The sequence below is a fragment of the Euphorbia lathyris genome, chromosome 2 (assembly GCF_963576675.1).
Source record: "Euphorbia lathyris chromosome 2, ddEupLath1.1, whole genome shotgun sequence".
Lineage (NCBI taxonomy): Eukaryota > Viridiplantae > Streptophyta > Magnoliopsida > Malpighiales > Euphorbiaceae > Euphorbia > Euphorbia lathyris.
Window position 1 is genome coordinate 69,516,321 of NC_088911.1, and position 24,775 is coordinate 69,541,095.

Sequence of the window (24,775 nt, forward strand, 5' to 3'; positions counted from 1 at the left end):
AAACAGCCAGAATGCCAAGGAATCCCACCTTCTACGCTTACGAGAATCTGCAGCTACATTATACCAAAAAACTTAGAGTAGCTTTCTGAATATCATGGCCGGAAACTCCACAGGGTTCCAATTATTCTCGACCTCGAATGGGCTAGGATTAGGGGTTTTCGAGGATCCTCTCCCTCCTCCACCTCCTCCAGTTGAAGTTCAATCATCTGAGGTATCATTTAAACTCTGTTCTATATATTACCGATTAATGGATTGTTTTACTAATTCTGTTTTAAATGAAGGCTTCTTCGGCTTCAAAATGCTCAGTGGAGCCACTGGACTTGGATGGTCTCACTTTGCTCAAGGTCAGTTCTAGTTCTTTGCGTCCTCCTGTTTGGTTGCTGAGAATGGTTGGAAATATACACGACTGACGACTGAAACAAAATTTTCAGAACATACCTTGACTGAATTGAGCTTTTCCAGTTAATTTTGAGGCGTTTTCTTTCTTTTTCTTCGTTCAGGGACGGGTTAGCACTAAGGAGGTTTTTGGCTTGCCTAATTCTGATTTGGTACCCGGTGTATATGAAGGTGGAAAAATTATTTTCTTTACCTTTGATTGATTACCTTTATTTGGAGTATTTATGGCCATGACTGAAGCTTGTTATGTTATATACATATTGTTTGTTGTTTTGATTTTTAGGAGGGCTGAAGCTTTGGGAAGGCTCACTGGACCTCATTAAAGCTCTCCGCTCAGAGGTACAGAATGGGAATTTATCATTTACTGGAAAGCGAGTTTTAGAGGTGGGTACCACTTCTTCAAGCGGTTTTCTATTTAATAACTGTTGTTGCATGAGTTGGTTGATTGCTTCTGATTCAAACTTCACGGATTTCATGTTGTCGCCTTGTAATTATCTTTGTACCTTTGCATGCTAGTCAAGAAACAGAATAGAGAATTTATTGGGTTCAGAAGCATCTTTTCTCTATGAATATGAAATGCATTGCCTGAATGTCTGAGATACATAATCTATGCCGTTGTTTCATTATGCTTGTTCATCTGTGATTGAAACTCAATGATGCATAATCCTTGTCAAGATTTAAGTTAAGAATATCCGTGAAGATTTTGTAGGTCGGGAATGCATAATGGGAAAAGGTACAATAGAATTCTGTCCCTTTTAAGTATGTCCTCGAGTCATGGATTCCTTGAGTATGATATATGATTTAGATTTTAAATTGAAATCCTCTTATACAAGGTTTAGAGCTCTCCTTGGATAACTTTTATTACCTTAACTTTCATCCAGGCCTTAAAAATAGTATTCCGGGTAGAACTCACCTTGCTTTACCTTGTAATAAGCATTTATCATCTTGTCAAAGGAATATTGCCAACCTATCATGTGAGACAAGGAATAATCTAATTACACTGCTACCATTTGCCACATAAGGCATTCGCTTTACTTTCATGACGCATATTTGCTTAATTTATTTCTCTTGTTACAGTCACTTCTAACTCAATTTGAGCATATGTAACAATGCATGAGATAGTGATCACTAATATCTAAATGCTGCAATTGTCCTTTTTGCAGTTACAACAAAAAGGTATCATAGATATCAAACAGAAAGATTATGTTGTAGTTTAATGTTCTAACTCTAGGATTATTAACCGTTGAACAGTTAACTTTGAAGAAGAACAATTTGGTTGGAGGGAACATGAGAATCTACTGATTCAAATTTGGTGAAAACAGTAAGAGATTCTTGGGTTGTGTGCCAGGATCTGAGATTTAGTCATATAATTTTCTTGTAGACATCTCCTTGTTCTGAATGCACAAGACTTGTTCATTCTTTCTTTCTTTTCTTCCATACTTTCCAGTTATCTTGTCTAATTTTGCTCATCTGTTAAGCTTCAATTATGTATTATAAAACCTCGTGACAACATGTTACATATAGGATTTGCAAACTGTGACCTATTTGAATCGGCACATAAATAGGTTATTCAAGTTTGTGCTACATTGTCAGGTGTAAGCTTCTGACTTAGAAGTAGAATAGAATTTAAGGAAGAATAGAAGAATTTAGAGAGAAGATGAAAAGAAAGCAAGGAGAGAATAGCTTTTGCTAAATTTCATTGATAGTCCATTCTATGGAAGGCATGACCTCTAAATAGCTGGTACAACTGAGGCCACAAAACGGTTACGAGACAACTGACATATACAACAAACTACTACAGTCCAAAATAGGCTAAAGTTAATGCATCAATACATCAGAAATAACAATGCAACAAATAGTAAATAACTAGGAATTAGAAATACTATCAGCCTAACAGAATTGACTATCATAAGAGCCTGAATTACACACGAGGTCCTTTATTTCTGGGTTTCTACGTAACAATACCTCCTCCTTTACCATATTCTTGTCCCCAAGAATGAAAAAAGTATGGGTTTTGGGTAGCTAACATAGCCTAATCTTCCCAAGTAGCATCTATTGAGGGCATGACTGCCCATTGGATCAAAAGTTGTGGAGTAGACACCCCATCAATGAGAGCATTCCTAGAATTTAGGACTTTGGCCGGCTCAATGACAAACTCACCATCAAAAGGAGGGAGTGTAGTCAATGGGGATACATCTGATTTGGGCTTGCGTTTGAGTAAGGAGATGTGAAAGATATTGTGAATTCGACAAGTTGGTGGTAGCTAGAGCTTATAAGCTACCTTGCCAATGCATTCAGTATCTGAAATGGGCCATAGTATTTAGTAGAGAGCTTCAAGGAACTACGAAGAGCTATGGTAGACTGTCAATAAGGATGAAGCTTCAAGAACACCCAATTAGCCATTGCAAACTCCTAGTCTATCCTCTTTTTGTCTCATAGTTTCTTCATGCGGTTCTGAGTTGAAGATAAACACTCCTTCAATTAAGAAGTCATTTGACATCGTTCTTTGAAAACATCTTCAGCTATAGCTACATCAGTAGATTGGAAAGCAAAATTGGCAGCTGAGGCATGATTCCATTCGAAGCCTAAAATGACTCATGTTGATAGCACTGTGATACTTAGAATTGTGCCAGAATTTAGCTAAGCTTAGCTAGTGAACCCATTTTATTGGATTTAGGAAATACATACACAAATAATTTTCTAGGCACTGATTCAGACATTCTAACTCACCATCAGATTGAGGATGATAGGCACTACTAAAGTGCAACTGAGTGCTTATTAGTTTCATAAGTTCCTTCGAGAATATTGCCCTAGGCATTCCATGTAATTTAAAGACATTGTCTAGGAAAGCTTGAGCCACAGTAGCAGGATTGAAGGGGTGAGATGGGGCAATAAAATGACCACCTTTGGAGAATCTATCCACCACCACCAAGATGGTATCTGTAATGTATGTAATTGTATATAGATATTAGTTTAGGGACCTATTAGCATATTAGTTCAGGGACCTATTAGCATCTCTACCACTTTGTATATAAATACATATTGTTCCAATAATACACTATTTGAGTTTTCCCAAACTACATGGTATCAGAGCCAGTGTGACCAAGTGGTCCTGGGTTCGATTCTTGGCAGCCCCATTTGTTGAGTTATTTGCAGGACATGGTAATATGGGCCTGTGTTGTCACGCTTCAAGCCCAAGTGTGCTTTCGTGTGTGGGGGTGTGTCAGCTATTAATATGAAGTGGACCTTTAACTATTAGTTCGAGCTTTTAGCTAAAACGGTTCCATGACATGGTATCAGAGCCTGCCCTAGTGTGCAGTGTTTTTCTTTTGTGTTTGCCCTAGTGTGCAAACTGATTTAGGGTTCCACCTTCTTCTGATTTCCATTTTTCTGATCATCACCTAGTCTCACCTCACGGCCCATCCGTCTACCCATCCTCAGATCGGCCTGTTCGCGGCGGTCCGGCGACATTCCGACAGACGAGTGCACCGCACGCGCCACCTCACTCTGGCGACCCTCCTCCACGCTCCGGCGCGTGACGGCGCGTCCGGCCACCTCCGGCCGCCGACTCGACTCCGACCAACACCGTTGGCTTCGTCTCCCTCCGATCGGCCTCCCTGTCCAATTTATTTTGTGTTCCGACGACTTTTGTTTTCGCACCCTGTGAAGGTTGGTCCCTGTTTGTGTTCCTTTTTTGCTGAAACTTGTTGGGTTCTGTTTCTTCTTTGCTAAAATGGCTCAGGACAAGGATAAGAAAGTTGAATCGAGTAAACATGTGGTTAGTAGCATTATGACAGTTTCTCCTAAGATTACTGATCATAAATTGACGGGTTCCAATTATTTAGACTGGTCTAAAACAATCAAGATTTATTTGCGTAGCATCAGGAAGACCCGTCATTTAACTGATGATCCTAAGACAGATGATGAGGATTGGATGGCAGATGATGCCTGTTTGTTTTTGGGTATCAAGAACTCTATTGATGCGTCTATTGTTGGTTTGGTTCGTCATTGTGAGTATGCCAAATAACTTATGGACTATCTGCAAAATATGTATGCTGGGAAGGATAATTTGTCTCGCTTATACGATACGTATAAGTCTTTCTATACTACTGATCGTCAGGGTCAATCTGCTCAGGATTACTATATGCAGTTGAGGGAAATTTTTCAGCAGTTGAATGAATTGCTGCCTTTGAGTACTGATATAAGAGTGTTGCAAGCTCAACGGGAACAAATGTTTGTTCTTCGCTATCTGTGTGGACTTGGTTCTGATTTTGAGGGTGTTACTTCCCAGATTCTCTCTAGTGCCACCATTCCTGATGCTGAGGAAGCTCTTAGCCGTGTTTTGCGAAGTGGGCTGGTTCTGTCACCCACTCCTGTTGTTCCTGCTTCCAGTGCACTAGTCAGCCACAAGCCTTCATCTGACCGCTCTTATAAGGGTCCGATTAAGGGTGGCACTCGGGATACCAGATATCCAACTGAAGGGAACAGAGTCTTTCGGGACACCAGATATCCAACTGAAGGGAACAGAGTCGTTGAGTGCTATTACTGTCATGAGCCGGGTCATACCACACGTACTTGTCCCAAACTTAAGGCAAAGGGGCAGCACAGGCACCGGTCTGCTCACATTGTCACTAGTGATGCTACATCCTCTGGTCCGACCTACACCCTTACTGCAGATGAATATGCTAAGTATCAAGAATCATTAGCTCCTCAGCATTCTACTTCACCTATCACTGCTATTGCTGATTCAGGTAATTCTAATAAGTGCCTCATTTCTTCGTCTTCAAAGTGGGTCATTGATTCTGGTGCAACAGACCATGTGACAGGTAATTCTGAATTGTTCACCTCTCATAATAAAACTTTTCCTTCACATGTTGCTATAGCTGATGGTACACATTCCCCTGTTATTGGTTCTGGCACTATTAACCCAACTTCTTCTCTTTCCCTCTCCTCTGTTCTTAATGTGCCTGGATTTACATTCAATCTAATTTCTGTGAGTCAGCTTACTCGTTCACTTAATTGTTCTATCTCATTTTTCCCTGATCATTGCTTATTTCAGGATCTCATGACGAAGCAGATTATTGGTAGTGGACGGGAATCTGGCAGTCTCTACATCGTGGATACAACTGTTAGAAGACCGGTTGCCCTCTCTAGTGTATCCACACCTTTTGATGAACATTGTCGGTTGGGACATCCTTCTCTACCAGTGTTGAAGAAATTATGTCCTCAGTTTCAGGATTTGTCTAGTTTAGATTGTGAGTCGTGTCAGTTTGCTAAACATCACCGTTTGTTTTCCCCTCCCCGAGTCAATAAAAGGTCAAGTTTTCCATTTGAATTAGTTCATTCTGATGTTTGGGGTCCTTGTTCCGTTGTGTCGAAACCTGGTTTCAGATATTTTGTTACTTTTGTGGATGATTATTCTCGAACTACTTGGTTATATTTAATGAAAAGTCGTTCTGAATTATTTACTCATTTTACTACTTTTTGTGCTGAGATTAAAACACAATTTAATGTTTCTGTTCGTATACTCCGAAGTGACAATGCTAAAGAATACTTTTCTGGACAATTTCAGTCTTTCATGATCCAGAATGGTATTCTTCATCAATCTTCCTGTGTTGATACATCATCCCAAAATGGTGTTGCTGAACGCAAGAATCGTCATCTTCTTGAAACTACTAGAGCTCTTCTGTTTCAAACACGTGTTCCTAAACATTTTTGGGCTGATGCTGTCTCTACAGCATGTTTTCTGATCAATCGTATGCCTTCTTCCGTGTTATAAGGTGAGACTCCGTATGGTACTCTCTTCCCTCATAAACCTGTGTTTCCTGTGTCACCTCGTATTTTTGGGTGTACTTGCTTTGTTCGGGATGTTCGTCCACAAGTCACTAAACTTGACCCCAAAACCCTTAAATGTGTCTTCCTTGGATACTCTCGTCTTCAAAAAGGGTATCGTTGTTTTTCTCCTTCCCTTGATAAATATCTTGTGTCTTCTGATGTCACGTTTATGGAACATCTTCCGTTCTTTTCCATGTCGTCTGATATCTCCAGAGGTGATACTGATGTTGATGATGAGCTGGTCTATCAAGTTCACCAGGTTTCGGATGGCTGTCCCTCTAAGCCACCAATTACTCAAGTATATTCACGACGTGAGAGACCTCCTGCTTCTGATCCAGTACCAATTTCTGCTTCGCCTTCAGATCCTGCTTCTGAGTCAAGCCAAACCACTGATGAACTTCCCATTGCCCTTCGTAAAGGTAAAAGATCTTGCTCCCATCCTATTTCTGCTTTTGTTTCCTATGAGCGCTTATCTTCTCCTTCACAGTCTTTTGTTGCTTCCCTTGACTCTACTACTACTCCTAAATCTGTATCTGAGACGTTATCCCATCCGGGCTGGCGCCACGCCATGATTGATGAAATGAATGCTTTGGATGCTAATGGCACTTGGAACTTGGTAAATTTACCTGTTGGTAAGAAACTTGTTGGATGTCGTTGGGTATTCGCTGTGAAAGTTAACTCTGATGGTTCTGTTGCTCGACTAAAGGCTCGTCTTGTTGCAAAAGGCTTTGCTCAGACTTATGGGGTTGATTATTCTGACACCTTCTCCCCAGTGGCTAAAATGGGCTCTATTCGTCTCTTTATCTCCCTGGCTGCCCACTCTAATTGGCCCTTGCATCAGTTAGATATCAAAAATGCTTTCCTACATGGGGACCTTCAAGAAGAAGTTTACATGGAGCAACCACCAGGGTTTGTTGCTCAGGGGGAGTATGGCAAAGTTTATCGCCTCCGCAAATCTCTATATGGGTTGAAACAAAGTCCTCGAGCATGGTTTGGAAAGTTTAGTCAAGCAATTGAGGTTTTTGGGATGAAGAAGTGTAAGTGTGATCACTTTGTCTTTTATAAACATTCTGCTTCAGGTATCATTCTCTTGGTCGTCTATGTAGACGATATTGTTATTACAGGCAGTGACATGTCAGGAATCTCATCTTTGAAATCATTTCTCCATGGTCAATTTCATACCAAGGATCTAGGAGCTTTGAAGTACTTCTTAGGAATTGAGGTGTCAAGGAGTAAGAAAGGAATTTTCCTGTCTCAAAGAAAATATGTTCTTGATTTGTTGTCCGAAACTGGAAAATCTGGAGCTAAGCCATGCAGTGCACCTATGACACCGAATGCGCATCTCACATCAGAAGGAGAGCCCTTTGAAGACCCTGGAAGATATAGGCATTTGGTTGGAAAGTTAAACTATCTTACAGTGACTAGACCAGATATTGCCTATTCTGTCAGTGTTGTTAGCCAGTTTATGTCATCTCCCACTGTTGATCACTGGACTGCACTGGAACAGATCTTATGCTACTTAAAGGGAACTCCTGGCCGAGGCTTACTTTACAAGAATTATGGTCATACCCAGATTGAGTGTTTCTCTGATGCAGATTGGGCAGGAGACAAAGATGATAGGAGATCCACTACCGGTTATTGTGTTTTTGTTGGAGGTAATTTAATTTCTTGGAAGAGCAAGAAGCAACGTGTTGTTTCTCGCTCCAGTGCAGAATCTGAATATCGAGCGATGTCTCAATCAGTGTGTGAGATTATGTGGATTCGTCATCTCCTCTCCGAACTTGGGTTCAACGTCACCACTCCGGCAAAATTATGATGTGATAATCAAGCAGCTCTTCATATTGCTTCCAATCCTGTGTTTCGTGAACGTACTAAGCACATTGAAATAGATTGTCACTTTGTTCGTGAAAAGCTAGAAGAAAACATCATTGCTACAGCCTACATTGGCACCAATGAACAGCTTGGAGACATTTTTACCAAAGCCTTAAATGGGGTTCGGGTAAATTACATCTGTAACAAGCTGGGCATGTCAAATATCTATGCTCCAGCTTGAGGGGGAGTGTAATGTATGTAATTGTATATAGATATTAGTTTAGGGACCTATTAGCATATTAGTTCAGGGACTTATTAGCATCTCTACATATATAAATACCTATTGTTCCAATAATACACTATTTGAGTTTTCCGAAACTACAGTATCAAACCTAGCAGATTTTGGTAGCCTTTCTATGAAATCCATGACAACATCTTCCCATGCTCCAAATAGAATGGGAAGAGGTTGGAGAAGGCCTGTATAGGCTACATGATCAACCTTACATCTCTGACAAGTGTCACAGTTTGCAACTCAAGAAATGACAGACTGAGGCATGTTAGGCCAATAGAAACGATATTACAAAGGGTGCCTTTAATTCCGGAATGACTGACTAGAGGTGAATTGTAACATGCTTCCATAATAATCATAAGTAAGTGGTACTGCCAATCTATAATCTAGACTTGTATTTAAGAAGCCCATTGCTAAAAGTATAATTAGGATGAGAGGTAAGAAGTCCATTGCTAAAAGTATAATTAGGATGAGAGGCTGGTTGTTGGGTTGCTGGATCAATTTTGAGGCAGTACTATCACCATTATAAGAATGTTGGATTTCCTCCATCCAAGTAGGGAATCCTTACTGAAATTGCCAGAGACTTAGCAGTTTGACCTTCTCCTTGGCGCTTTGAAAGTGCATCTGCCACCTTATTTTCTACACCTTTCTTGTATTGAATTGAGTAATCTAGCGGTAGTAGTTTGGAGACTCCCTTGTGTTGTAAGTAGGTGTGTAGTTTTTGCTCCACAAGGTGTTCAATGCTTTCATGGTCAGTCTTTATGATGAAGGTGTAAGATATTTGTTGCTGAAATAATTCACGCATAATCTCTTATTAACAGAAGACTCCTTTATATATACAGACAGAGATGGACTGAACTTAAACCAACTCTAACTAGGAAAACCTATACCAACTGTTGTTATGGAAATCAATGTCTAAGTGTTTAATGTTGTTATAGAACACATGATTAGCAACACTCAAATTGTCATACCATAAGATAGGAGAAGTTCTTGGGAATCCGATTGCATTGAGTAACATTTTTATCCAACTCAGCTCAGATGTGGCAGATGTGATCAAACGATATTCTGCCTCTGTGGATGAACGAGAAACTGGACGCTGCTTACGCGAGGACCAGGATAGGAGGCATCTTCCTAGAAACACAACATAACCGCTGGTGGATTTTCTATCATCTTGATCTCTCACCCCAATCAGCATTCGAAAAGCAGTGCAATTGCCAAGCCTGCCACCTCGATGTAGTGTTAAACCATATGAACAAGTCCCATTTAGATAGCAAAACGCGTTTGACAGCCATCCAACTAGTGCGATACACGAGGCACATGCATATATTGAGACTATTTACTACAAAAGAAATGCCAAGACGGGTGAAGGTAAGATAATGAAGGCTACCCACTATACTCATGTACATTTCGGGATTGATTAATAATGCTCCATCCTCGGTGCTCAACTTTTCGGTTGGATTTTCTGGGGTTGAAATAGGTTTGCTGCTTTGCATATTTGATTTCTCAAGAATAGCCTTACAATACTTGGTTTGATGAAGAAATAGCTCCATTCAACTTCGACACCCAAAAAAATAATGTAGTCGTCCCAAATTCCAAATTGAAAATTGAGACTCCAAGAACTGAACAAGTTTATGTGGACTATATGGGCGCAGCCAAGAATAACATAAGCAACCAAAGATTCGTATTTGTGTATAATCTGTAAGTTTTCCAAATAGTAACTGATATGGAATTGCAGAATTAACAGTGGATTTAGGCAATCAATTCATTACATACACGACAGTATAAAAGGCATAAGACCAAAAGGAAATGGGCAAACAAGCATGATTTGTTAGAGCCAGACCAGTTTTAGCAATATGATGATGTTCTCTTTCAGCACAACCATTTTGTTCTGGTGTATAAGGACAAAAGCATCTCTGAAGTATTCCGTTATCTGAAAAATATTTTGTTCGGGCCTGAAACTCTCACCCCCACCCACCCCCTAATTTGATAGAAAGATTTAATTGGGAGTTCAAAATATTTTTACACAAGTAAATGGAATTTAACAAAGGTGTCATACATGTCAAATTTCTTTTTGAGAAAGAAGATCACGAATATTTTGTGTAATGATAAAAAAAGAATATAATATGAATAACCATCATGAGATTTAATACGCAGAGGACCCCACACATCAGAACAAATCAACTTTAATGATTGGTTAACAACATAATTGGATTTAACGAAAGGGAGTTTATGAATTTTGCTCAAAGAACGTGGTTCACAAAGGGAATGCTTTTTATTATCTGAAGCTAGAATAACATTAGAAGAGATGAGTTTTCTAACAACTGGAATTCTTGCATGCCTAAATGAGTATGCCACATAGATAAAGCAGCAAAGTTTATTGAAACGGGAAGGTAAAACGTTGTTGTCGTGTGACCAAAGGTCACGGGTTCGAGTCTTAGGAGCGGCCTCTTGCCAAATAAATTGGCAAGGGAAGGCTTGCCCCCAGTACATCCTTGTGGTGGGACCCCTCCCCGAACCCTCGCTCAGCGGGGACGCGTAGTGCACCGGGCCGCCCTTTATACTCTGCCCCTTGAAGATGATTTCCTTCGTTACCAAATCTGTTACCAAAAACGAGTTAGCAAAAAATTTCAACAGAATATTGTTAGATGAAGCAAGAGATCTATTAGAGATTAAGTTCTGAGAAGCTGAAGGAACAAATAACACATCTTTGAACTTAAGATTTTTGTCTTTCATCTTGCAATCAAAGGCAACAATGAAATGAATAGGGAGTTTAGAACCTTTACCTATAGTGACTTCCTTAGGAACGTGATATTCGGAATGAAAAGCAAGATTTTCCAAATCAAAGGTCAGATGATGAGTAGCACCGATATCCATAAACCAAGGCTGATTTCGATTAGCATCTTCAAGATGACCTGAAGGTTGATTGTTTTGTCGATGGCCTTGATTGAAATTTGGTGAAGAACAAGTAAGAGAATAATGTCCTATAGGGGTGTAAAATAAATTAATTTATAGGGTTTGAGTTACAATCCAACCCAACCCATTAAAACAAACAACTCATGGGTTGGTTGTTAAAACCAATCCAACCTATCAAATATTGAATTGAATTGAATTGAATTGGGTTAGATTGGGTTGGGTTGGTGTTTAATTCAAATAATTGTATATCCTTTTCTCATTCTTTACTTTTCATTGTGCAAAAACAATTTTATTAGAAAATATTATTTTAATTCACATATTAGATTAATACAACAACATCAAAGCCTTAGTCCCGAAATGATTCGGGGTCGGCTAACATGAACCATCATATAAAACCGTGAAATCAAGTCGTGTCAGCGACACAAATTCGCTCCCTCCACTCCGTCCTATCCACTACCATATTTTCCTCAATTCCCAGTAAACTCATATCACTCTTGATCACCCTCCTCCAAGTTTGCTTAGGTCTTCCCCTACCCCTCACCACTACATCCCTTTGTCACTCTTCGGTCCTCCTAACCGGCGCATCAAGCGCTCTACGTCTCACATAACCAAACCACCTTAGTCGGTTTTCTCTCATTTTATTCTCGATAGATGTAACCCCTACTTTTGTCCTAATTATTTCATTACTCACCCGATCCTTTCTCGTATGACCACACAATTGATAGAAATAAAAAATGTTGTAATTTAGATCACATTTCTTGTTCGACCTAACTAATCAGTGGTGAATTCAGGAATTCCAGAGAGGGAGGCGACATTTTTAATAAAAAAAATTTACAAAGCATCTTAAAATCACCTATTAGATCTCTAACGTATGTTGAAACCGATAATTGGTTTCCTTTCATGATTTGATTAACCGATCCTTTAGACAAATTTATTAATTGAACTGAATCTATCAATTGTGTGTGTGTTAAAACTAAAATCAACCATTAATGTCGGTTAACCTATATTATTTATTAGGTTTTTCAGTTAACAATTTTTAACCATTACAATAACAACAACAAAGCCTTAGTCCCGAAATGATTCGGGATCAGCTAACATGAAACGTCATACGAAACCGTGAAATCAAGTTGTGTCAGCGACATAAATTCTCTCCCCCCACTTCATCCTATCCACTACCATATTTTCCTCAATCCTCAATAAACTCATATCACTCTCAATCACCCTCTTCCAAGTTTGCTTAGGCCTTCCCCTAGCCCTCATCATTGCATCCCTTTGCCACTCTTCAATCCTTCTAATCGGCTCATCAAGCGCTCTTCGTCTTACATGGCCAAACCACCTTAGTCGATTTTCCCTCATTTTATTCTCAATAGATGTAACCCCTATTTTTGTCCTAATTATTTCATTACTCATCCGATCCTTTCTCGTATAATCACACATCCATCGCAACATACACATTTCCGCCACCGACATCTTATGAATGTGACAGTGTTTCACTGCCCAACACTCCGTACCTTATAACAATGCAGGTCTAATTGCCGTGCGGTAGAATTTTCCCTTCAATCTATTCGGCATGCCGGGGTTGCAAAAGGAAACCCGTAGCACTTTTCCACTTCGACCAACCGTATTTAATCATATGAGCAACTTCTTCATCCACTTCTCCATCTGTTTGACTAATAGATCCTAAATAACGGAAGCAATCCGAGCCCTAGACAACCCTCCCATCCAGGGTGATTGTCCATGTCTCCTTACTTCTGTCGCCGCTAAACTTACACTCCAAATATTTCGTCTTACTTCAGCTCAACTTGAAGCCTCTAGATTCCAAAGTTTGCCTCCATAGTTCCAACTTCCTCTCCACGCCTTCTTTCGTCTCATCAACCAACACAATGTTATCTGCAAACAACATGCACCATGGTATATCGTCTTGAAGTGAACTCGTTAATTCATCCATAACGACGGCAAAAAGAAATGGGCTAAGTGCGGAAACTGAATGCACTCCAATCGTAATAGGGTACTCTTCAGTCTCCCCAACACTGGTACGTACACTCGTGCATGCTCTTTCATACATGTCCTTTATGATGTCAATATATTTCCGCGAAATGTCTTTCCTTATTAAGGCCCACCAAAGTACTTCCCTTGGTACCTTATCGTATGCCTTCTCCAAGTCAATGAAAACCATATGCAAATCTTTCTTCTTATTTTGATAGTGCTCCATTAATTGTCTCATTAGATGGATAGCCTCCATAGTTGATCTTCCTAGCATAAAGCCAAATTGGTTTTCCGAGATCTTCATCCTCCTCATAGTGTGACTCATTAGTTTGATTCCTCACGTCGCCTTTGTTCTTATACAAAGGGATTATGGTACTTTTCCTCCATTCCGATGATATCTTATTGCTTCTCCAAATCTTGTTGAAGAAAGTCGTCAACCATTCGATTCCTCTCTCTCCCAAACATCTCTAAATCTTAATAGGGATGCCATCAAGTCTTACTGCTTTCTTTAATCTCATCTTTTTTAACGCCATCTCATCTTTTTTAATGCCATGGAGAATGAATTCCCAATTTTAATTTTCTTAAAAACGCTTTCATAGCATAAGATGAAGTACACCAACAAATAACTCTTTCATTAAATCCAATTCCAATTAAAAATAAAAATAAAAAACCCAACCTACTTTATTGCAACATCAATCAAAATAAAATGATTGAAAAGGATCTACATTTGATCGACAAATGTAATTCCAAAAGGACCTCGACTCACACTTTGCAAGTGGAACTGAGAGAGAGAGTCGTAAAGAGCCAAGGTGAAACAAGCTTTCTGCAATCGTATGGGACTGTGGGTGGCTAACTAATATATATATATATATATATATATATATATATATATATATATGATCTGTTCGGTTAATTAAAACCGACGATTTTTAAATTCAAAACTGAAACCGAAAACTGAACAGTTCGAATAAAATGAAACTGAAACTATTGTTCTGGTTAACTGATTATAATAATGTTTTGTAATAAAATTGTTTTTAAATTGAAAAGGAAATAAGAAAAAAGATACATGTAAATGTTTGAATTAAAAATCAACCCAACCCAACCTAATCAATCCATCCCTTATATGGGTTGGGTTCAATCCAACCCATGGATAAAACCACTGTAATAAAAATATATGGATTGGGTTGGGTTGGATTGGTTATATTAAATGGGTTGGTTAATTTTTGTACACCCCTAGTTATAGCATGTTATTGTAGAATAATCGATGTTAGACACCATTGATTCGAATTGCCACGTCCGGGCTGAAATTATTGTCCATATCCGCGTGATGCGCCTTGGCATTGGACCATCCACCTCAGGACTGCTGTCCACGACCGCGTCTTCGTCCACGATTGTTAAATCCCCCACGAGAAACACACGGGGAGATATTTAAATTCATTTCGTATCTCGAGCAAGCTGGATTTCTTCACTGGTCAATAATCCAAGCAAATTATCATAAGTAATAGGCTCGAGTCGAGTTTCTAGGGAGCGACAAAACGGTCTATAAGTAGGTCCAAGTCCTGCCATTATGCAATCAACAATTCAAACAACATTTTAGTCTTTTGCATATAAACAGTAATAGAATCATTATTTTTCTGAAGGGTGAGAAGTTGATTCCTTATCTGTCGAATTTGAGGATGAGTTCCTGCAGCAAAGGTAGTATGAAGCTTGTCCCATGCTTCTTTGGCGGTTCACAACCCACTAACTATGAGATCATGTTATCAGAGCGGATTCCCAATCATCTATATTCATGCCTGTTGGAGGAGCAGAAGCCGAGATGTGAGAAAATAAACGAGCTTCTTTCAGAATATTGGTCAGCTGGCTCTTCTTCCATAATAGAAAATTAGAGGGGGTGAGCATGAGTGAAAAATTTGTGACTTATTCCGGAAGTTTGTGGCTGAGTAAAACCGACATTATTTCCACAAGAAACTGACGAGCAAGAAGATGAAAACGAGCCTGCTACATAGCTGTTTTTAGGGTTTGTGGTGAGAGAAAAAAAAAATCTAACAGAGAGAACAGAACAGATTAGATTGACATTTTTAGGGAAATCAGAACAGGGAAACACAAAAACAGGAAAAAAGATCGGAACGGGGAAAATAAAAATTCGAACAGGGAAAACGAAACAGGGACAAAAAAAAAAAAATCGGGAATTTCAGTGAATAAAAACCCGAATAGAGATGATCGGGAATTAGTTTGGTCTTTAAACCCTTAGAGCTCTGACACCATGTAAGATATTTGTTAAATAATTCACGCATAATCACTCCTTTATATATACAGACAGAGATGGACTGAACCTAAACCATCTCTAACTAGGAAGACCTAAACCTATACAAACTTCTGTTAGAGCAACGGTGTAGTATAGGTTGATTAGGATAATACAAGTAAATCCTAATCGACTACAGCATACTTATCAGAAGGCATAATTCTCCAAATAGTGTCTCCATCACGTACAAGCTTGAAGAATAGCCAGAAGCTCCCTCTCATAAGCTCAAAGCCTTTGATTGCGTGGGCTGAGAGTCTTAGATAGATAGCAGATAGAGGAGAATTGTAACATGCTTCCATGATACTCTATTATAAGTTAGTGGTACTGCCAATTTATAATCTAGACATATATTAAGAAGTCCATTGCTAAAAGTATAATTAGGATGAGAGGTTGGTTAAATGTTGGGTTGCTAGATCATATTTGAGGCAATAGTATCACCATCATAAGAATGTTGGATTTCCTCCACCCATGTAGGATTCCTTACTAAAATTGTCAGACTTAGCAGTTTGATCTTCTCCTTCTTGCTGCCTTGAAAGGGCATCTGCCACCTTATTTTCTACACCCTTCTTGTATTGAATTGAGTAATCTAGCGCTAGTAGTTTGGAGACTCCCTTGTGTTGTAAGTAGGTCTATAATTTTTGCTCCAAAAGGTGCTTAATGTTTTCATGGCGAGTCTTTATGATGAAGGCAAAATTCTCCAAATAATGTCTCCATCATGTACAAGCCTGAAGAATAGCCGGGAGCTCCCTCTCATAAGCTCAAAGCCTTTGATTGCATGGGCTGAGAGTCTGAGATAGATAGCAGATAGGTCTACCTTACTGCATGAGCACTTTTCATATACCTGCATCGCTTGCATCACACTCAAGAATGAAAGGTTGTGTGAAATCAGGTAGGGCTAAGACATGTGCCTGAGTCATAATTCTTTCAGATGTAGAAAGACTGCATTGGCAACAGGGGACCAATAGAACTGATCCTGCTTGAGGAGGTCAGTTAATGTCTTACTAATGGTTTCCATAACCCTTGATAAACCTTCTATAGTACCCAATAAGTTCTATAGAAATGATATAGTACCCAATAAGACATTTTGGAATTGGCCACTCAGTCATGGCTGAGTTTTTAGCTGGGTGAGTGTAGCCCTTCTTTAGAAATGATATGCCCCAAATGAGCAACATGGTCAATCCAAAATCACAATTGGAGGCTTAAGCAAATAACTGATTGTGTGTAGTAGTTGAAAGACCAGTTGTAAATGATGTAAATGATCCTCTTCTGTTGGGTTGTAGATTAGGATATCGTTAAAAAAGACCAGGATGAATTTTCTATTTAGGACTGAAATACAGTGTTCATTAAGGATTGGAATGTGGCAGGGCATTGGTTAGCCCAAAAGGCATAATAAAGAACTCATAATGAACAGAATGTGTTCTAATGGCGGTCTTATGCCCATCATCAGTTTTCATTTGAATTTTATGGTAACCAGCCCTTAAATCTAACTTAGAAAACACCTTGGCCCTTTGTAGTTCATCAATTAGTCCCTGAATAACAGGGATAGGGAGTTTATCCTTAATGGTTGCCTTATTAAGATCCCTGTAATCAACACAGAATCTCCATGTGCCTTCTTTCTTCTTGACCGAAGTAGGATAGGAGAAGGATGCGGACTGTTGCTAGTTTGGATGACACCACTAGCTAGCATCTTAGTGATCGGTTTCTCAACTTCATTTTTTTTTTTTTTTTGATGATGTGCATAACGCTAGGGCCTGACATTTATAGGGTTTGTCGCAGACTTAAGGGGAATGGCATGATCATGGGTTCTCTGAGGTGGTAGGGCAGTTGGAGGTTGAAATATGTGTAAATTCTTTTTTATAAGAGGTTGCTATGTGAGTGTACCTTAGGAATGTGACTGTCTTGGGGTAAGGCAGGTTGAACTGCAGAAACTGACATGAGAAATAATTTAGATGTGACTCTCTTCCAGTCCTTTGAAACTAGATGATTGATGGATTTAAGAGTCACTGCTTTGAGTTTTACCTCATCAAAAAGATCCTTAAGCTTTATCTGCCTTTGATACTTATGAACTATGAAGCACCGATACGGGTACGCATACGGGTGCGGGTACGTGTACGGGTACGGCAAACGGCATTTCTAAAAAATATGAGATACGGGTACGGCAGGGATACGGCAAATTTTATATATAATTAATAATATATATATCATTTATAATGAAAATTCAAAAGATACATAAATATATAAATCACAAATCATATTCATAAAGTCATTATAAAAACACAAATAATACTCTCAAGTCATTAGAAAAACACAAATAATACTCTCAAGTCATTATAAACCCACAAATAACATCTATAATATTAACTAATAAGTCATTAATTCATAGCAGATCGACCAGATAAGAGGAAGACCAGATGAGAGGGATCGACTTCAGCAAAGCAATCGAGGAAGACAACTGATTGCACAAATTTCAATTTTGTTAGGGTTCAATCGCATCGCACAGGAGAGATTTTCAATTTTAGTTTAGGGTTCAATCGATTTCGTACCTGTATATACTAGTAATCCTGGGATTATTTCATTTTAATCCTTATATTTTCTGAGTTTTTTAAAAAAACCCTTATACTTTCAAAGTTTTTTTTAAAAAACCCCTAAAGTATCCCCGAAGTATCCCTGACGTGTCCCTGCGTATCCCCTCATTTAAAAAAGAAAAAGAAAAAAGGGTATACTTCCCAGGCGTGTCCCGTACGTATCCCGCCAAATCCCCGCAGCCGGAGTATCGGATATGCGTACGGTGACCTCCGGGAAGTATCGGTGCTTCATGGCTTATGAATAAGGAACCTGTTTTGATCGAAATCAAAGGATACTGGTGTGTGCCATCTCATCCAATCTACGCCTAGGGTGAGATCATAATCCCCTAACTCCAAGGCCTTTACAACGAAGGAGAATCTAGTGTTGTGCATTGTCCGTTGACAATCACTTCATTGTTATAATTCATAATTGTCATGGAACCGTTAAAATCAAAAGCTTAAGCAGATAGTTAAGGCCCACTGCATATTAATATCTGACATACCCCCGCACGCGAATGCCCCTGGGTTTGAGGCGTGCACAACACATGCTCATGTTACAATGTCCTGCAATTTAATCAACAAATGAGGTTGCTAGGAATCGAACCGTTTGAACCAAAAGATTAAGCTGATAGTTAAAACCCACTTCATATTAATATATGACACATAGTTGTTAAATCGAGATTCGACTCGTGACTCGAAATCTCATTTTGCGAATCGGGACTCGTAAATCGAATCGAATCGTAAGATTCGGATCAAATTCAAAATGCTATTAAAAAAAAATATTAACCATATTTAACTTTAAATATTAGTCAAAAAATACAATTTTAATATCTAAATAGAAATTATATCAAGTTATAAAAAAGAAAGTAGAGACAGACAGAACATAGAAAATAGAAAGAATAGAGAGTAGAAGAAGATAATAACAAATAAATAGAAAAGAAGAGGGAAGGTTTTGGAATTTGTAAAGTGAAGATTCATCTTCTTCGAAACTAATTGTATTTCATAACTTTTTCTTTTTTTGTTTTTGTAAAGTGAATAGTCATCTTCTTCGAAAGTTGTTTTGCTGTACGTTTTTTAGTTGTTAGAAATTGAATTTTTTTTAACTGGTAGCTTGAATCGACCGAATCGGGTGACTCGGTGAATCGACCGAATCGGTGGTGACTCGGCCGATTCATGAAGCTTCCGAGTCGTACCATAGATACGACTCGAATTCTTCATGAATCGAATCGTACGAGTCGGCTCGGGACTTGTACGATTCTAACAACTATGATCTGACAATAGTAAATTTAAATCTAAAGACCAAAGTTCAACTTCAACTAAACACTAAGTTAATAACTGGTATTAGGTTTGATAGTAGTGATTGATGTGGGATTCCAAGGTTTTGAAGGAAGTTGGGGACGGAAATTTGTTTTAGGTTTGACTGTTTCTATCAAATTCTTGATATGGCTTTCCTGGTATTGAGCTTGCTTAATTACAGCACAAATCTCTGCAAACGTTATTTTAGGTTTCAATCCTGAAATCAAGCTAGAAACATAGAATGAAGGAGTTATGGATAGGTATACCTTCTCCATTTTAAGTTTCAGAGCTTCAAACTGCTCTTGATACTGCAATACTGAAGTGGATTGCCTCAGATGAGCCATCTCCTCCACCACATCAATAGTTTCAGTTTCTTGAAATCTCTTGCTAATTTCCTCAACAAATTCCTCCCTGTTTGCTTGAGGTTGTTCCCTGATCAGTTTTTATACCACTGCTCTGCTCTTCCTTGCAAATACAATCCTGCTAGATCCACTCTCTTCTCGGAAGCAACATCAAATAGTTGGAAATACTTCATTAACTTACTAGCCCAGATTTCAACATCAATACCTTCCATAGTTATTAATGGCGCGCCTATGGCGCACCAGGCGCAGGCCTTAGCGCCATGGGGCTGCCATGGCGAGGCGCAATCGCCATGGCGCGTGCCTGGTGCGCCATTTTGCGCCAAGAGCAGTTGCCAAAGGCGCATCAAGGCACGCCTTGGCAGTTAGAGGCAGTTTTCTGGAATGTTTGGCAGTTAGGGGCAGTTATATTAAAAAAAAGTTATTAAAAGAGAGAGAGATTATACATTTATTAGAAGAGAAGAGATTGTACGTGTATTATTAGTAACGTTTATGATTTGAAGAGGAAGAGACAGAGTAGAAAGAAAACACCACTGATTGAAACAAAATAACAGAAGTCTAGTAGAAAGAAAAACACTTCGGATATTCAACTTTATCTTTCTAATATGGAGTTTATTTTGCATTTTAAAATTTATTTATGCTTAAGATATTTTCATAATTTAGTATTCATTGCATTTTTATGTTAGTTTTATAGTTTATAATTTTTAATTTTGAAAGTGCGCCTTGTCTCGCTATGGCGCGCGCCATGCGCCAAGGCTCCAAGACCCCTTGCGCCATGCGCCTTTAATAACTATGATACCTTCAAAAGAAGGAAAATCGCATTTAGGAAGCATTTTATTGAAACAGGGAACACTGTTAGATGGCTCTCCAGAATTAGAACTAGTTGGCTTCCCCCAGGAGTCCTTTTGCCTTGCTCTTTCCGGAGCAAGGTTTGCTCAAGATAGATAGAATCAATCCGTTGCTGTTTAGCGATTTGAGTATTGTGCATCTTGACTTGCATCATCTGCAATTGAGTTGCTGTAGCCTCGGCTCGTTAGTTGAACTGAGCATTTAAGTTCTTAATATGTTGTTCCAGGGCTTGCCTGAGCTCTTTTGCTGCTCTGGTTTTCTTTGAAGAATTGCTGACAATACAGGGGAGATGGCAGAGGAAGGAATGTCTCTGATATTGGTATCAGGTGTACGATTCCTGACTTAGAAGTAGAATAGAATTTAAGGAAGAATAGGAAAATTTAGAGAGAAGAAGAGAAGAAAGTAAGGAGAGAATAGCTTTTGCTAGATTTCATTGATAGTCCTTTCCATGAAAGGCATGACCTGTAAGTAGCTGGCACGGCTGAGGTCACAAAACGGTTACAAGACAGCTGCCATATACAGTTGCACAACAAACTACTACTACAGTCCAAAATACGCTAAAGTAACGCATCAATACATCAGAAATAACAATGAAGCAAATAGTAAATAACTCAGAATTAGAAACACTAACAGCCTAACAGAATTAACTGTCATAGGAGCCTGAATTACACATCAGGTTCTTTACTTCTGCATTTATACGTAACATACATCTGGTTAAGGAAGATGAACAGAATAGGGAGAGATTTGTATGTTCAAGTAGAGATGATGCTAAACTCCATGCCATGAAAACAAAAGCATTAGTTGCATCAGGAGGGAGGACATGCTGGTGTCTGTTACAATAATTGTAATCCTAAAGCAATCCACTTCCTAGTACTTACAATTACTTTTCTGGGAAAACATCAAAAGGTATGATGTAATTTCACTCTTTCACAGTTGTCAAAAAACCATTTTAACTAAAAGTTTTAAGCTGATAGTTAAAACCAAAAATAGTTATTATTATTATTATCTCCGACATATCTCTGGGGTTTGAAGCTTGTAAAACACAAGCCCATCCCTACCATATATTGAAATTTAATCAACCGTCATGGAACCAATTGACTAAAAGCTCAAGCTGATAGTTAAAGGTTCACCTTATATTAATATCTGGCACACACCTACACGCGAATGCCCACTGGGCTTGAAGCGTGTACAACACAGGCCCATATTACCATGTCCCGCAATTAAATCAACAAATGTGGTTGCCAAGAATCGAATCCTTGACCACTTGGTCAGGGAGGCTCTGATACCATGTTATGGAACCGATTGAACTAAAAGTTCAACCTGATAGTTAAAGGTTCACTTCATATTAATATCTGACATCAACAAATGAGGTTGTCACCATTTTGTCTAAGAGGATATGTTACGGAACCATTTGAACTAAAAGTTTAAGCAGTTGAAGCCCAAGAATAATTTTTATTATCATTGTTTCTGACAACAGTTATAGGATAAATGAGCTTTTTGTTTTTGTTTTCTTTTTCTTTTTTGTCAAAGTGGTATCCTATGTTCAGAAGTTCTTCAAATATTGTTGATTAACTGTTGTCACACATGACACAAAATAAAACATAAACTTATTTCCAATGATGTTCAATATCAAACCTTATTTCTAAAACAAATGATTAAAAAAAAATCTTTAGGAAGGAACCACAAGGTACCCACTTTAAAAAAAACAAAAAAAAAAAATACCTGACCCTTTAGTCTCAAAGCGCCAAACCACACCACATGGCACTTTTTCAAGTTTTCCTCTTCTATTTTTTCGTACGTTTTTGTTTTCTTTCTTGTCTGGTATATGTACTGTTAAGTAAACTGAATTCATGAATTAGTGGTCTGAAGCTTTTTGAGTTTAAGGTTTATGGAGTGATTAGATATGCCATAACTTAGAAGTACATAAGTACATCCTATCCCTCTTGTTTTAATGTTACGATTATTAATTGAGTTTCTATATGTGTTCAATGTTCAGCTTGGATGCGGCCACGGCCTTCCTGGAATCTTTGCATGCCTTGAGGTAAATTCGTACTTGTTTTACTTGATTTGATAGTATCATGTGTTGGATGTTTAGAGACCCTGTTGTGTGGCATCAGGGTGCAGCGGTTGTACACTTTCAGGACTTCAATGCTGAAGTCCTGCGATCTCTTACTATTCCTAATGTAAATGCAAATGTAAACCTTTCAAAAAGATTCTGGAACGAGACAAGTAGTGATCCTGAAGTGGAAATGCGTTTCTTTGCTGGTGACTGGAGTGAAATTCATCAATATCTGCCTCACATAGAAAAGGAAAACTGTAGCTCAAGGAAATGTCCAGAATCTGGGTATGATATAATTCTAATGGCAGAGACAATATACTCGATATCTGCTCAAGAAAGTCTCTATGGACTCCTAAAGAAGGTGTGGTGTTGTTTTTATTAAATTTTTTGGTATTACCAACTTATGATTTCTTATTTCCAAGGATTTTCCTTTTCAGTGTATCCAGGGGTCTGATGGTGTTGTATATATGGCGGCCAAAAAACATTATTTTGGAGTTGGCGGAGGAACACGGCAATTCCTCTCTATGTTAGAAAAAGATGGTGAGTAGCTCTCTTTGTGTTTTGCATCTTTTCTTAAAGAAACAAAAAGGAGTTTCTTTTGGTGAATAGAATAGATATTGTTTATTCGTGTAGGAATTATGGCCGCAAATCTGGTAGCTGAAGTTGCTGATGGCTCTTCTAATGTGCGAGAGGTATGGAAGCTTTTGATGAAATAAATCTGAATTTTTGTATCCTATATTTTTCCTGTAATCTTCAGATTATATTGCTTCTGCCTAACTCTCGTTTGATAAAAATAAATTAACGCCAACACCTCATCGTGACATTTACCAAATACTGTAGATAAACTCTAACAATTACAATCTAACAGATCTGTCGCATAAGCTTTTTTTTTTTTTTTTTGTGAAAACAACAAATTGTATTGAGGAAATTCTAGACCCATATTTGTAAATTTTTAAATCACAAGGACGTTTTTGCAAATGCCTAAAACTATAAGGTTTATATGTGTGTATATATATATATATATAGTGGCTGAACTAGAATCATGGGTTAACCAAGGCTTAATTTAATGCAACAACGTCGAAATAAGGAAAAGTATAAAAATAAACCTTGTGGTTTGATCGGTTCAAACATAATGCTTTTGGTTTAAAAGTTGACAAACAAGTATCTTAAAAATAGTTAGAAGGGCATTTTTGTCATTTTATTTATTTTATATTTTATCATTTATTTTATTTTTAAAACTAAACAATCTCCAATTTACACCTCACATTTCCTCGCATCTCTCATATCCCTGGAAGAAAGTAGTAAGCCAAAAATGATATGATTTACAGCCCGGCAATGGATTCAGAGATATTAAGATGGAACATGGTTATGCGCAATGGACAGAGATCTGGTTTTCTGGAATGTGAGCAATAAAAAACTAGCTGCTGCTCATGCATTATTTGAGAAAATGCCTAAAAGGAATGCAATGCTATATCTCGGTTCATTTGCTGCCATTGCCATTGTTGATTCAGATGATAGATTTGAAGAGAGATGTGAAAGGAATTGGGATTGGGTAAGGTTTTGATTTTAAAAATAAAATAAAGGATAAAATATAAAATAAATAGAATGACAAAAATGCCCATTTGATTTTTAACTTTGATTGTTATGTTATTTTTTTTTTAACACCGTTGGTCAGTTTGGACTGTTATTGCTAACAAAATCAATCTCAATGTACCTGTTTGTCAACTTTTAAACCACGAGAATTATGTTTGAAAACTGACCAAACCTCAAGGTTTATTTTTGTATTTTTCCCTCAAAAATATACTCCTTCCGTTCCACAGTAGATGTCTTTCTAGAGTTTTTTTTTTTTGTTTCATAATGGATGACGTTTTTATTCAATTCATGCACATTGATTGATTTTTACCAAATATGCCACTGTTTAAGTTGTTTTTTTACTTTGGGAATAGATAAAAATTAATTAATGGATGCAATGGTAACAAAGTCTTTTAGTTAAAATTAATGGTTAATTACAAAAATGGGTCAAATGGGAGGTCCATTTACATATTTAACCCATTTACTCAACCAACTACATATCTAGACTGATTTTGTGTGACTTTCCCATAATACTCTCAATAT

General features: G+C 38.2%; 1 protein-coding gene across 1 annotated transcript; it reads left to right on the forward strand.

Annotated features, from left to right (window-relative positions):
* On the forward strand, positions 1–23,623 carry LOC136218545 (uncharacterized). The gene is made up of 8 exons (XM_066005489.1): positions 1–211; positions 282–344; positions 501–567; positions 680–780; positions 22,598–22,642; positions 22,719–23,021; positions 23,098–23,200; positions 23,294–23,623. The coding sequence occupies exons 1-8, from the start codon at positions 95–97 to the stop codon at positions 23,374–23,376; spliced, it is 882 nt and encodes a 293-aa protein (XP_065861561.1). The 5' UTR covers positions 1–94; the 3' UTR covers positions 23,377–23,623.
* The last annotated feature ends 1,152 nt before the right edge of the window (positions 23,624–24,775 follow it).

Coding starts and splice junctions, on each gene's coding strand:
- LOC136218545 (XM_066005489.1), top strand. CDS start 95: ATGGCCGGAAACTCCACAGGGTTCCAATTATTCTCGACCTCGAATGGG. Junction 568..679: donor GGTACCCGGTGTATATGAAG/GTGGAAAAATTA, acceptor TTTGATTTTTAG/GAGGGCTGAAGCTTTGGGAA. Junction 23,201..23,293: donor CTCTATGTTAGAAAAAGATG/GTGAGTAGCTCT, acceptor TTATTCGTGTAG/GAATTATGGCCGCAAATCTG.